The sequence below is a fragment of the Oncorhynchus keta genome, chromosome 23 (genome assembly GCF_023373465.1).
Source record: "Oncorhynchus keta strain PuntledgeMale-10-30-2019 chromosome 23, Oket_V2, whole genome shotgun sequence".
In the NCBI taxonomy this organism is placed as follows: Eukaryota; Metazoa; Chordata; class Actinopteri; order Salmoniformes; family Salmonidae; genus Oncorhynchus; species Oncorhynchus keta.
Genome location: NC_068443.1, coordinates 35,377,682 through 35,390,575, shown reverse-complemented (window position 1 = coordinate 35,390,575; position 12,894 = coordinate 35,377,682). Strand labels below are relative to the sequence as shown.

The window sequence follows — 12,894 nt, the reverse complement described above, 5'->3', positions numbered from 1 at the left end:
CACGAACCCATGCAGCTGGGAGAGCTCGCCTCTCCCGGGAAGAGGGGAGAGCGGAGATCCCAAGGACTCTGTCTCTACTGTGGTAGAGCGGGCCACTTTATCCACTCCTGCCCGGTAAAAGATCAGGCCCGGTAGTAAACATGAGGCTACTATCGGGTGGTGTCACCACAGAGAAGACCTCATCATCTACTCTCCTCCCGGTAAGACTAAGATGGGCCACCCACACGCACGACACCCAAGCCTTACTGGACTCAGGAGCAGAGGGTAATTTCATGGACTTCAAGCTCGCTCACAAACTCCAGATTCCTATCACCTCACTCACGCACAAGATATCCGTCAACGCTCTCAATGGTCAAGAACTCCCCAACATTTCTCACACCACTGAACCTATCACACTCATCACTTCTGGCAATCACACTGAGACACTATCATTTCTACTCATGGACTCACCCCTTGCACCATTAGTTCTCGGCCACCCTTGGCTCACCTAACAACCCCAGAGTTGACTGGGGTCTTAACTCTATATCCATGTGGAGTAACAAGTGTCTTGAGTCCTGTTTAGTGTCTGCCTGTTCGTCTGTGTCTGATTCTGTGTTTCTAGAGGAGGCAGTGGATTTGTCTAACGTGCCCGTTGAATACCTCGACCTGAAGGAGGTGTTCAGTAAGTCCCGTGCTGCTTCTCTTCCTCCGCATCGTCCCTATGACTGTGCAATAGAATTATTGCCAGGTGAGTCTCCGCCTAAAGGCAAGTTATATTCACTCTCTGTTCCTGAGAGGGAGGCTATGGAGAGATACATCTCTGATTCTCTGGCATCTGGATTCATTCGTCCTTCCTCTTCTCCAGCGGGGCGAGGTTCTTCTTTGTGGGAAAGAAGGACGGATCTCTGCGTCCTGCGTTGATTACCGTGGGTTGAATAACATCACAGTGAAGAATACCTATCCCTTACCGTTGATGTCCTCAGCCTTTGAAAGGTTACAGGGAGCATCCGTGTTCACTAAGTTGGATTTACGTAATGCATATCATTTGGTTCGCATAAGGGGGACGAATGGAAGACCGCGTTTAACACCCCCAGAGGGCACTTCGAATATTTGGTCATGCCTTTTGGGCTATCCAACTCCCCAGCGGTTTTCCAGGCACTCGTCAATGACGTGCTGAGAGATATGATTGATCAGTTCATATATGTTTACCTGGATGACATACTGATTTTTCTTCTTCTCTCCAGGAACACGTTCAGCACGTCAGACGAGTGCTTCAGAGGTTGTTGGAGAATGGACTTTTTGTCAAGACGGAGAAATGCATTTTCATGCACAATCCGTTCCATTCCTAGGTTACATCGTCTCGACTGAAGGTATTATGGATCCTGACAAGGTTAAGGCTGTGGTGGATTGGCCAAGCCCAGATTCCCGTAAGGCCCTACAGAGGTTTCTGGGATTCGCCAATTTCTACCGGCGTTTCGTTCGCAATTTTAGTCAGATAGTCGCTCCTCTTACCGCCTTAACCTCCCCAGAGTGCCGTTCAGGTGGTCCGATACAGCCGAGGCTGCATTCGCCAAACTCAAGAGCCGCTTTGTTTCGGCTCCCATCCTCATAGCTCCCGATCCCTCGCGTCAGTTCGTAGTAGAGGTGGACGCTTCAGAGGTGGGGGGGTAGGTGCGGTACTTTCCCAACGTTCCTCTTCTGACGACAAGATGCACCCTTGTGCGTTCCTTTCCCATCGGTTATCACCTGCGGAATGCAACTACGACATTGGCAACAGAGAGTTGTTGGCAGTGAAGTTAGCACTGGAGGAGTGGCGCCATTGGTTAGAGGGTTCGGGGTACCTTTTATAGTTTGGACCGATCACAAAAATTTGGAATATATCAGAACCGCTAAGCGACTCAACTCCAGACAGGCGCGGTGGGCACTCTTTTTCGGACGTTTTGACTTCTCTCTCTCGATTCCAAGAATGTCAAACCCGATTCCCTTTCTCGCATTTTTGACCATTCCGAACGCCCATCCACTCCCGAGTACATCCTACCCGGGACCCTAGTGGTATCCACACTCACATGGGAGGTTGAATCGAGGGTCAAAACGGCCTTAGAAGGGGTAACGCCTCCGCCCGGTTGCCCGCCTAATCGGTTGTTTGTGCCGGAGGGTGTCGGTCCGATGTTATTCGGTGGGGCCATTGCTCCAACGTAGCGTGTCATCAGGAGTCAGCCGCACTAGCTTTTTGGTTAAGCAACGCTTTTGGTGGCCACTGATGGCTCGTGACATTCACAGTTTTGTCTTGGCTTGCTCGGTTTGTGCCACTGGGAAGACTTCTAATCGACCCCCAGATGGGTTACTCCAACCGCTGTCGGTCCCTTCGAGACCCTGGTCCCACATCGCGCTAGATTTTGTTACCGGCCTCCCGCCCTCCCAGGGCAAGGCGGTGGTGTTGACCGTGGTGGACCGGTTCTCGAGGCGGCTCATTTTATTCCCTTGCCTAAATTACCATCTGCCAAGGAGACAGCGGTAGCTGTCGTGGATCACGCTTTCGCTTACATGGCCTGCCGATGGGCGTAGTTTCTGACAGGGGCCCCAATTTGTGTCCAAGTTTTGGCAAGAGTTTTGTAGGTTACTGGGAGCGAGTGTCAGCCTGTCTTCAGGGTTTCATCCCCAGAGCAACGGTCAAACGGAGAGGGCCAACCAAGATTTGGAGAGAGTGTTGCGATGTTTGGTTTCTAAGAATCCCTCTTCCTGGAGTCAACAACTCTCTATGGTTGAGTACGCTCACAATCGTAAGTGGCAGCTACGGGTCTCTCTCCGTTTGAGTGTAGTTTAGGTTACCAGCCACCTATCTTTCCCAGTACGGAGTCCGAGGTCACTGTTCCTTCCGCTCACGCTTTCATCCAGAGGTGCCGTCACGCATGGAGCAGAGCCCGTGAGACTCTTCTCCGGGTGGGGCGCGCACCAAGGCTAAGGCCGATCGCCACCGGTCGAAGCCTCCGGTATACGTCGTTGGCCAAAGAGTGTGGCTTTCTACTAAGAACATTCCACTCCGATCCGTTTCGAACAAACTTGCCCCCAAATTTATCGGCCCGTTCAGAGTCACCAGGATCATTAGTCCGGTGGCGGTCCGGCTCAAGCTTCCTCCGGCGTATAGGAGAATTCATCCTACCTTTCATGTGTCTAAAATAAAACCTGTGTTTCAGGCACGCATTAACCCGCCGGTCCCGGTTCCCCGCCGCCACGACTTGTTGATGGGGAACCCACCTTTTCTGTCAATTGTATTTTGGACTCTAGAAGGAGGGGACGCGGATTACAGTACCTGGTGGACTGGGAGGGTTACGGCCCGGAGGAGAGAAGTTGGGTACCTGCTAGGGACATTCTGGATCACTCCCTTATCGATGATTTCAATCGACAGGTAAATTCGCCTGGGAACGCCAAGAGCGTTCCTAGGGGGGTATTGTCACGGTTCATGAATCCACTGCCTCTCTTTCTCTCTCTCTCTCTCCCGTGTTTGTGTGGGCGTGGTTCCCAATCTCGGCCTGATTGTCTGCTCCAGCTGGAACCACTTATCTTCCCTTTATATGTTCTGTAACCAGTGTTTCTTGTTGTCAGATCGTTGTTACTTCCCTGAGGTTGTGTCGTGTGTCTGTGCTCTTCTCTCGCCGCCCTTGTGTGGATTATCTGCTGTGCTCCTTCCTACCCATCCGGACACACTCCCCTGGATTTCTCAGCACGCTATCATTGGAAGATGCGCCCTAGTCCCTGGGTCGGATTCTGTCTGAGTACAGTCTGTCTGTCCTGTTGCTGTTGTAACTGTAGTCATTAAACCATCGTTGCTTGCATCTTGCATCCGCCTCTGTATTGTCACAGGATTTGGATACAAAAAAGATTTCCCAAGCTTTAAACATCCCAAGGAGCACTGTGAAAGCGATAATATAGAAATGGAAGGAGTATCAGACCACTGCAAATCTACCAAGACCTGGCCGTCCCTCTAAACTTTCAGCTCAAACAAGGAGAAGACTGATCAGAGATGCAGCCAAGAGGCCCATGATCACTCTGGATGAACTGCAGAGATCTACAGCTGAGGTGGGAGACTCTGCCCATAGGACAACAATCAGTCATATATTGCACAAATCTGGCCTTTATGGAAGAGTGGCAAGAAGAAAGACATTTCTTAAAGATATCCATAAAAAGTGTTGTTTAAAGTTTGCCACAAGCCACCTGGGAGACACACCAAACATGTGGAAGAAGGTGCTCTGGTCAGATGAAACCAAAATTGAACTTTTTGGCAACAATGCAAAACGTTATGTTTGCCGTAAAAGCAACACAGCTCATCACCCTGAACCCACATCCCCACTGTCAAACATGGTGGTGGCAGCATCATGGTTTGGGCCTGCTTTTCTTCAGCAGGGACAGGGAAGATGGTTAAAATTGATGGGAAGATGGATGGAGCCAAATACAGGACCATTCTGCAAGAAAACCTGATGTCTGCAAAAGACCTGAGACTGGGATGGAGATTTGTCTTCCAACAAGACAATGATCCAAAACATAAAGCAAAATCTACAATGGAATGGTTCAAAAATAAACATATCCAGGTGTTAGAATGGCCAAGTCAAAGTCCAGACCTGAATCCAATCGAGAATCTGTGGAAAGAACTGAAAACTGCTGTTCACAAATGCTCTCCATCCAACCTCACAGAGCTCGAGCTGTTTTGCAAGGAGGAATGGGAAAAAATGTCAGTCTCTCGATGTGCAAAACTGATAGAGACATACCCCAAGCGACTTACAGCTGTAATCGCAGCAAAAGGTGGCGCTACAAAGTATTAACTTAAGGGGGCTGAATAATTTTGCACACCCAATTTTTCATTTTTTGATTTGTTAAAAAAGTTTGAAATATCCAATAAATGTCGTTCCACTTCATGATTGTGTTCCACTTGTTGTTGATTCTTCACAAAAAAATACAGTTTTATATCTTTATGTTTGAAGCCTGAAATGTGGCAAAAGGTCGCAAAGTTCAAGGGGGCCGAATACTTTCGCAAGGCACTGTACTTACCTAGCTAGTAGATGTACAGTATGAATCACCAGCTCACAGAGGAGGCAGTCAATCTGTCTGTCTGTCTGTCTGTCTGTCTGTCTGTCTGTCTGTCTGTCTGTCTGTCTGTCTGTCTGTCTGTCTGTCTGTCTGTCTGTCTTACTACGTGTGTGTGTGTGTGTGTGTGTGTGTGTGTGTGTGTGTGTGTGTGTGTGTGTGTGTGTGTGTGTGTGTGTGTGTGTGTGTGTGTGTGTGTGTGTGTGTGTGTGTGTGTGTGTGTGTGTGTGTGTGTGTGTGTGTGTGTGTGTGTGTGTGTGTGTGTGTAGTCTTGCCTGGCAGAGGCCCATATGACAGCATGGATTCTTCTCACTAATGGAGCTCAGCAATCAGCATCTGTCAGTGGAGTTATCTCCAGAGAGATAGAGTGGAGTTCCGTGGAAGAAGTGATGTTATTTAAGGAGAAGATCTCAGGAGTCTCTGACATGTCACACTCAACAGCCTTCCTACAGTAAAGGGGGGGGGGGGTGCTTGTGTGATGGACCCTCCACTTACAATGATCATTGAACTGTCAGTCCATATGCAGTACCAGGAGGGACAACAAGGGGACAGTATCAATAAAGAATAAGTTACAGTATATCAAATATCCCCCCTGTGATGTCTTATACAGTACACACATTCATTATTCTGCTCCTTTACAAACATAACACGACCTGCTGACCCAGGAACTAGGGGTGCTCAAGGTGCTGCAGCACCCCCTGAAAATAATAATAATTTTAAAAAGTTTTTCACAAAAGTGGTGCACTAGGCCTTTACTACTCCTGTATTAGCAAACTGATACGGCCATCTGCAGCACAGCGAGAAACATCCCTCTCCCACCATCGTCGCAGCACCCCAACCCTCAAACATCTTCCCGCTGCTATGTGCTGACCCCTGAACTTTGGGGACTTCTGTCTATTGTAATAATGTCATATTAATCATGTCTGTTGTGTCTCATTCTAAACAGTCCAGGATGCCATGGCTCCCATCAAGCTGAACCGCTGGGGCACTCCAGACCTAGACCCTGAGACCATGCAGAGCAGTGAGCCCTGGGTGTTTGCTGGCGGAGACATCGCAGGCCTGGCCAACACCACAGTGGAGTCTGTCAATGACGGAAAGCAGGCTTCCTGGCACATCCACAAGTACCTCCAGGTGGGTGGGACAACTATGACCAGCTGCAGAGTTGAATGGGCTATTATACATGGGTCGTATTCATTACTGCACACCGTAGCAAAACGTTTTAGAATGGAAACATTTCTTGTTGGACATGTCCAGCTAGTCCCTCCCTGTTTGTCTGTGTTTACCCTATTTGGTGCCTAATGAATACCGAACACACAATAATGATGATGACTACAACAATTATGCCTTCCTAAAACCTGTTGCAATTCTGCTTCTGTTCCCTACAGTCCCTCCACAGCCAGACAGTGGACAGCACCCCCGCTCTGCCTCTGTTCAACTGTGCCATCGACATGGTGGACATCAGTGTAGAGATGTGTGGCATCACCTTCCCGAACCCCTTTGGCCTGGCCAGTGCTCCCCCCACCACCAGCACGGCCATGATCCGCAGGGCTTTCCAACAGGGTTGGGGCTTCGCTCTCACCAAGACTTTTGGACTGGACAAGGTACAGACAAACAGAGACCGAGAGAGAGAGATGCACACATGCATATTAGAAGTATGCTGTTAATGGTTGTCTCTGTGTGTGTGTGTGTGTGTGTGTGTGTGTGTGTGTGTGTGTGTGTGTGTGTGTGTGTGTGTGTGTGTGTGTGTGTGTGTGTGTGTGTGTGTGTGTGTGTGTGTGTGTGTGTGTGTGTGTGTGTGTGTGTGTGTGTGTGTGTGTTGTGTGTGTTTGTGTTTGTGTGCAGTGCTGCCAATTTAGCGACATTGTCACTATATTTACCAAGTTTTCAGACCCCTACAGCGACTCTTATTGGTAAAAGAGACTAGCGACAAATCCAGCTACTTTTCAGGTTGCCTTTGGGGAGTTTTGGAACAGATGATTTCTATGGTTTTGATAGCATTTAGAAACTTTCCCCACGCAATTCTGCAGCAAACGAGTGGGAGAAGCTGTCTGTGCAACAGAAGTTACAGCAAGGGAGCACATGCAGGCATGGAAGCACAAGGAGAGGTGGTGTGCAGCGAAAACGCTACATCGGGGGACCGCAGTTGTGCCACAGCAAGGCAAATTGGTGCCGTGACGTCATCACACCAACGGCAAAACGTCATCTAGCGACTTCTAGCGACAAATCCAGGAGCGACACTGACGTTTTTGGCAACGCTGACGTTTTTGACATACGCGTGCATGCAAATGTTTCACAGTGTTACAGCAGTGTTGAGCATCTAAGCGTTATGAACAGACCGTTGCGTGTCTCTGTGCCTTGTCTTTGAGCCTGTCTAACCTTGGCCAAGGCTCCGATAAGTCATAACGGTAGCACATAAAAGCAGCCTCCATCCACAGGCGTATGCATTAATAAAGCCCTAATAACTCATAAAGGAATGCAGTAAAGCGCTCCTCACACGCAAACACGCTCCCCGGTAATGAGCTCGCGTCAGGTGGTAGACACTCCAGCTAAACCAACACGCTCCCATTAGAACAAGATGCATCTGCCTTGTTAGCAATGTAACATTTGCTCTTGACAGGAGAGTGAAAAAAAGAGAAAGAAGAGAGAGAGAGAGAGAGCGAAAGCCATTAGTTGCTTATTGAGCTCCAGCAGAAAATCTTTTGTTTTAATTTACTTTCTAATTCTAGTGATGGGGAAATTAATCAGTAACATCTGTTTGCTCTGTTCTCGCTGGCAGCTCTTTATTAGTGAAGTTAGAAATGGACATTTGCTGAAAAAAAGAGAGACCAAACAAGGAGCGCTTGTTCGGAGTTGTGTAAGGCATCGCTATAGCAACAATTAGGGTAGTGCATCAGGTGCAGCCTCACATTAAGCTTCTTTTTTTCTCCGACTGTGGTGAAGAAATTATTATCTTGTGTGAAATTGAGTGGAAATCTGTTACCAGACGGTTGAGAATTTGTTAGAGTATTTGGTTAGGCCAAAAGGTGCCATGCTTTTTCCGAACGGTTTTTAAAAAATCTATTATGACTAATTGATGGAAGTCTCACCAAGCTTTCAAATTCAATTAAGAAATTGGTTTCTGCCTGAAAAATAATAAATAAGGACTTGAATCTATAGTGCTAAGAGTGACAGTTTTTCAAGAAGCACACTCCTGGATGATGGTCCAACTACTAAGAGTAATTCAATAGACATTGGATTTATTTGTATTTTAAAAAAATTTGAATTTTTTATCCAAAGTGATTATTACAGTTGCAACTAGCCTGCCTCTAAACATCATGTCTGTTTATCCCTTTAAACACTACTTAGAGGGATAGTTCAACGAGTATCAAATGTTTTTCAGGCATTTTCCTTCACCCTGAAAGTGTTCTAAAGTTGAGTCCACATTCCAAGGCATCTGCTGTACAGAACCTGCTGTGCAGGCTTTACTACTTAACTAACCTGTACATGTCCTTGAGCATTGAAAAACACCCTACTCACATGGAACCTGTGGATGTATTTTCAGGACAAATACATTAAAACACCTTGGACTCTGCAAGTTAGCCTTTGGCCAAAATCCATATTTTTAACCTCACTTCCTCCCTCTCAATGACTCATTTTATTTGTCAAGCACTTTGAAATACAGCCCCTGTAAGAAATGTGCTCTCGAAATAAAAATTGGATTTGATTTGGAATGTGTACAGTAGCGTTGTGTTACATTTTTCACTCGCTACCGCTCTTTTGCTCTTCATACTGGTCAATGTCAGTGCCATGTGCCTTACTATTCCCCAATAGCTCCTGCTTACCAGCAGCGCAGCAGCTCGCCCCCAGCTCATATCTCTGTAAACAGAAATCATATTGCACTCTATTGTGTGCTTTGTATGTCAAACTATTGCACTGAGCCTCTCCTGTCTCTCTCCCTGAGAAGGATAAAGAAAGTACTGTGTCAACAGTGCTCCTCTGTTCCATCATTATACCCTAAACATGAGGGACTTCTTTTTAATATCCTGTTCTCCCCCTACCCGCCAAGCAAACCCCCACCCCCCCGATTGCAACACCCAGCCGCTCCGCGTCGATAGCATTCAGGGCGCATGGCCTGATTGTCACAGTGGATATGGAAATATCCTAACATGGTGTGCGTGTGCGGAATAGCTAATTGCCGTATGGCGCGATACAGCGGAAGCCCACTCGCTTAAACTTGCAGGCGGCACTTCCATTCATTATAATTAATGAACTACATTGCATATGTAAATGTTTTTTTCCCTTCTGGCGAGGATTGCTTCTACCGTGGGATGTAAATCAAGGACATAGGGATCAGACCAGAGTCCTGGTAAACCTGTTGGTAAACCCTGTCTCAACCACATCTCATCACTGAGTGACATGACAGTCAAGCAGCTTGGGCTGCTGTTGAAGGGGTCACGGTCGCGGTCCTGAACACTGACCAGTTCTATCCTCGATTGATGTGATGAGACGATCCCAGGTAGATTCACTGGGTCTTGTGAAGCTGGAGCACATGGATCTGAAGAGGTTTGAACCCTTACGGCTCAATTAGCCTCTCTAACTGGTGTGTGTGTGTGTGTGTGTGTGTGTGTGTGTGTGTGTGTGTGTGTGTGTGTGTGTGTGTGTGTGTGTGTGTGTGTGTGTGTGTGTGTGTGTGTGTGTGTGTGTGTGTGTGTGTGTGTGTGTGTGTGTGTGTGTGTGTGTGTGTGTGTGTGTGTGTGTGTGTGTGTGTGTGTGTGTGTGTGTGTGTGTGTGTGTGTGTGTGTGTGTGTGTGTGTGTGTGTGTGTGTGTGTGTGTGTGTGTGTGTGTGTGTGTGTGTGTGTGTGTGTGTGTGTGTGTGTGTGTGTGTGTGTGTGTGTGTGTGTGTGTGTGTGTGTGTGTGTGTGTGTGTGTGTGTGTGTGTGTGTGTGTGTGTGTGTGTGTGTGTGTGTGTGTGTGTGTGTGTGTGTGTGTGTGTGTGTGTGTGTGTGTGTGTGTGTGTGTGTGTGTGTGTGTGTGTGTGTGTGTGTGTGTGTGTGTGTGTGTGTGTGTGTGTGTGTGTGTGTGTGTGTGTGTGTGTGTGTGTGTGTGTGTGTGTGTGTGTGTGTGTGTGTGTGTGTGTGTGTGTGTGTGTGTGTGTGTGTGTGTGTGTGTGTGTGTGTGTGTGTGTGTGTGTGTGTGTGTGTGTGTGTGTGTGTGTGTGTGTGTGTGTGTGTGTGTGTGTGTGTGTGTGTGTGTGTGTGTGTGTGTGTGTGTGTGTGTGTGTGTGTGTGTGTGTGTGTGTGTGTGTGTGTGTGTGTGTGTGTGTGTGTGTGTGTGTGTGTGTGTGTGTGTGTGTGTGTGTGTGTGTGTGTGTGTGTGTGTGTGTGTGTGTGTGTGTGTGTGTGTGTGTGTGTGTGTGTGTGTGTGTGTGTGTGTGTGTGTGTGTGTGTGTGTGTGTGTGTGTGTGTGTGTGTGTGTGTGTGTGTGTGTGTGTGTGTGTGTGTGTGTGTGTGTGTGTGTGTGTGTGTGTGTGTGTGTGTGTGTGTGTGTGTGTGTGTGTGTGTGTGTGTGTGTGTGTGTGTGTGTGTGTGTGTGTGTGTGTGTGTGTGTGTGTGTGTGTGTGTGTGTGTGTGTGTGTGTGTGTGTGAGAGACTTACGTCTCCCAAGGAGGGAGAGTTGGGTAAGCTTGCTTGTTTACCCAGCCGTGGGATAGACTATGTTTGTTCCCACACTCGGGACTCTGACTCTCTATTTCTTACATGGACTCTTGGCCTCCCATTGTATTCTAACCACCTCTCACTGGCTTTGTATTCATGTTACCTGATGAAATTGCTGTACAATATCATCTTGTTGCCCTTCAAATGTCATTTAAATGTCATAAATCAACACTGCAGAGCTCTCCCTGTCCTCTGCCGTGCCCTGATTGTATTACTGCTTATGATATCTAGAAATGTGCATGTACAGCCTGGCCCATTTACTGTTGCTAGCACCAATTCTGACTTGTGCTCCGATATCTTCTTCACTGATTTCTGCTCTTGTAAAAGCCTGGGTTTTCTGCACATTAACACTAGTTGCTTATTACCTAACATGTATCAATTGAATATGTGGGTTCACAGCTAAAATCCAGACATGTTGGTCATTACTGAGATGTGGTTAAGAACGAGTGTTTTGAACACGGATGTTAACCTTTCTGGTTATAACCTTTTTCGGCAAGACAGATCTTCCAAAGGTGGTGGAGTAGCAATCTTTACCAAGCAACAGCTTCAGTGCTCGGTTGTCTCCACCAAGTCTGTCCCCAAACAATTTGATTTGCTGTTTTTAAGCATTAAACTGTCAGATAGCTCTTTGTTGACTGTTGCTGGGTGTTATCGTCCACCATCAACACCGGCCTGCACCCTACCTTCCCTAAGCTCTTTCTTGGCCCCTTTACAAGAAGTCTGAATGTGTCCTATTAGGTGACCTAAATTGGGACATGCTTAAACCACCTGACCAAGACCTAAATTTGGCGAAAGGCTTGGCACACGCATACTCAGGCTGACTGGTTCTCATTCAACCAAATGAGAAATAAGTGCACTCAGGCTATCCGGAAGGCTAAAGTTACTTACTTTAAGGAGCAGTTCTCTCTCTGTGGGTCTAACCCCAAGAAGTTCTGGAAAACGGTTAAAGACCTGGAGAATAAACCCTCCTTCTCACAGCTGCACATGTCCCTTAAGGTTGATGATGTGGTTGTTACTGAGGAGCTCATTGCTGAGCTCTTTAATCACCACTTCATTAAGTCAGGATTCCTATTTGACTCAGCCATGCCACCATGCCTGTCCAACATTTCCTCATCTCCCACCCCTTCTAATGCGACTAGCCCCTATGCTCCTCCCTATTTTTCCCCCGCCCCACGACAAAGTTTCTCCCTGCAGGCCGTCACTGAGTCCGAGGTGCTAAAGGAGCTGCTTAAACATCTGGGTGAGATGGTTCAGACCTTTTCTTCTTTAAGGTTTCTGCCCCTATCGTCGCCTATCTCTGACCTTATTAATATGTATCTATTTTCTGGAGAGGTTCCCATTGCTTGGAAGGCAGCCACGGTGCATCCTTTATTTAAAGAAGGGGATCAAGCTGATCCTAACTGTTATAGGCCAATTTCTATTTTGCCCTGTTTATCAAAAGTGTTGGAAAAACTTGTCAATAATAAACTAACTGGCTTTCTTGATGTCTATAGTATTCTCTCTGGTATGCAATCTGGTTTCCCAGGTTATGGATGTCACTGCAACCTTAAATGTCCTAAATTATGTCACCATTGCCCTTGATTCTAAGCAATGTTGTGCTGCTATTTTTTGTGACTTGGCCAAAGCTTTTGATACAGTAGACCATTCCATTCTTGTGGGCCCTGCTAATGAGTATCGGTGTCTCTGAGGGGTCTTTGGCCTGGTTTGCAAACTACTTCTCTTTAACGAGTGCAGTGTATAAAGTCAGAAAATCTGCTGTTTCAGACACTGCCTGTCACCAAGGGAGTACCCCAAGGCTTGATGCTAGGCCCCACGCTCTTCTTAATTTACATCAACAACATAGCTCAGGCAGTAGGACGCTCTCTCATCCATTTATATGCAGATGATGCAGTCTTATACTTATAGCTGGCCCCTCCCAGAATTTTGTGTTAAACGCTCTACAACAAAGTCTTCTTAGTCTCCAACAAGCTTTCTCTGCCCTTGACCTTGTGCTGAACACCTCCAAAACAAAGGTCATGTGGTTTGGTAAGACGAATGCCCCTCTCCACAACAGTGTGATCACTGCCTCTGAGGGTTTAGAGCTTGAGGTAGTCACCTCATACAAGTACATGGGAGTATGGCTAGACGGTACACTGTCCTTCT

At 47.2% G+C, this 12,894-nt stretch overlaps 1 protein-coding gene across 10 annotated transcripts in view; it reads left to right on the top strand.

Annotated features, from left to right (window-relative positions):
* Positions 1-12,894, top strand: part of dpydb (dihydropyrimidine dehydrogenase b) — a 151,863-nt gene that overhangs the window by 82,209 nt on the left and 56,760 nt on the right. For all 10 annotated transcript variants that reach the window (XM_052477102.1, XM_052477101.1, XM_052477100.1 and 7 more), the window contains exons 12-13: positions 6,005-6,189; positions 6,444-6,659. In XM_052477102.1, the coding sequence (XP_052333062.1) occupies positions 6,005-6,189; positions 6,444-6,659 (401 nt within the window). The remainder of the gene's footprint in view (positions 1-6,004; positions 6,190-6,443; positions 6,660-12,894) is intronic.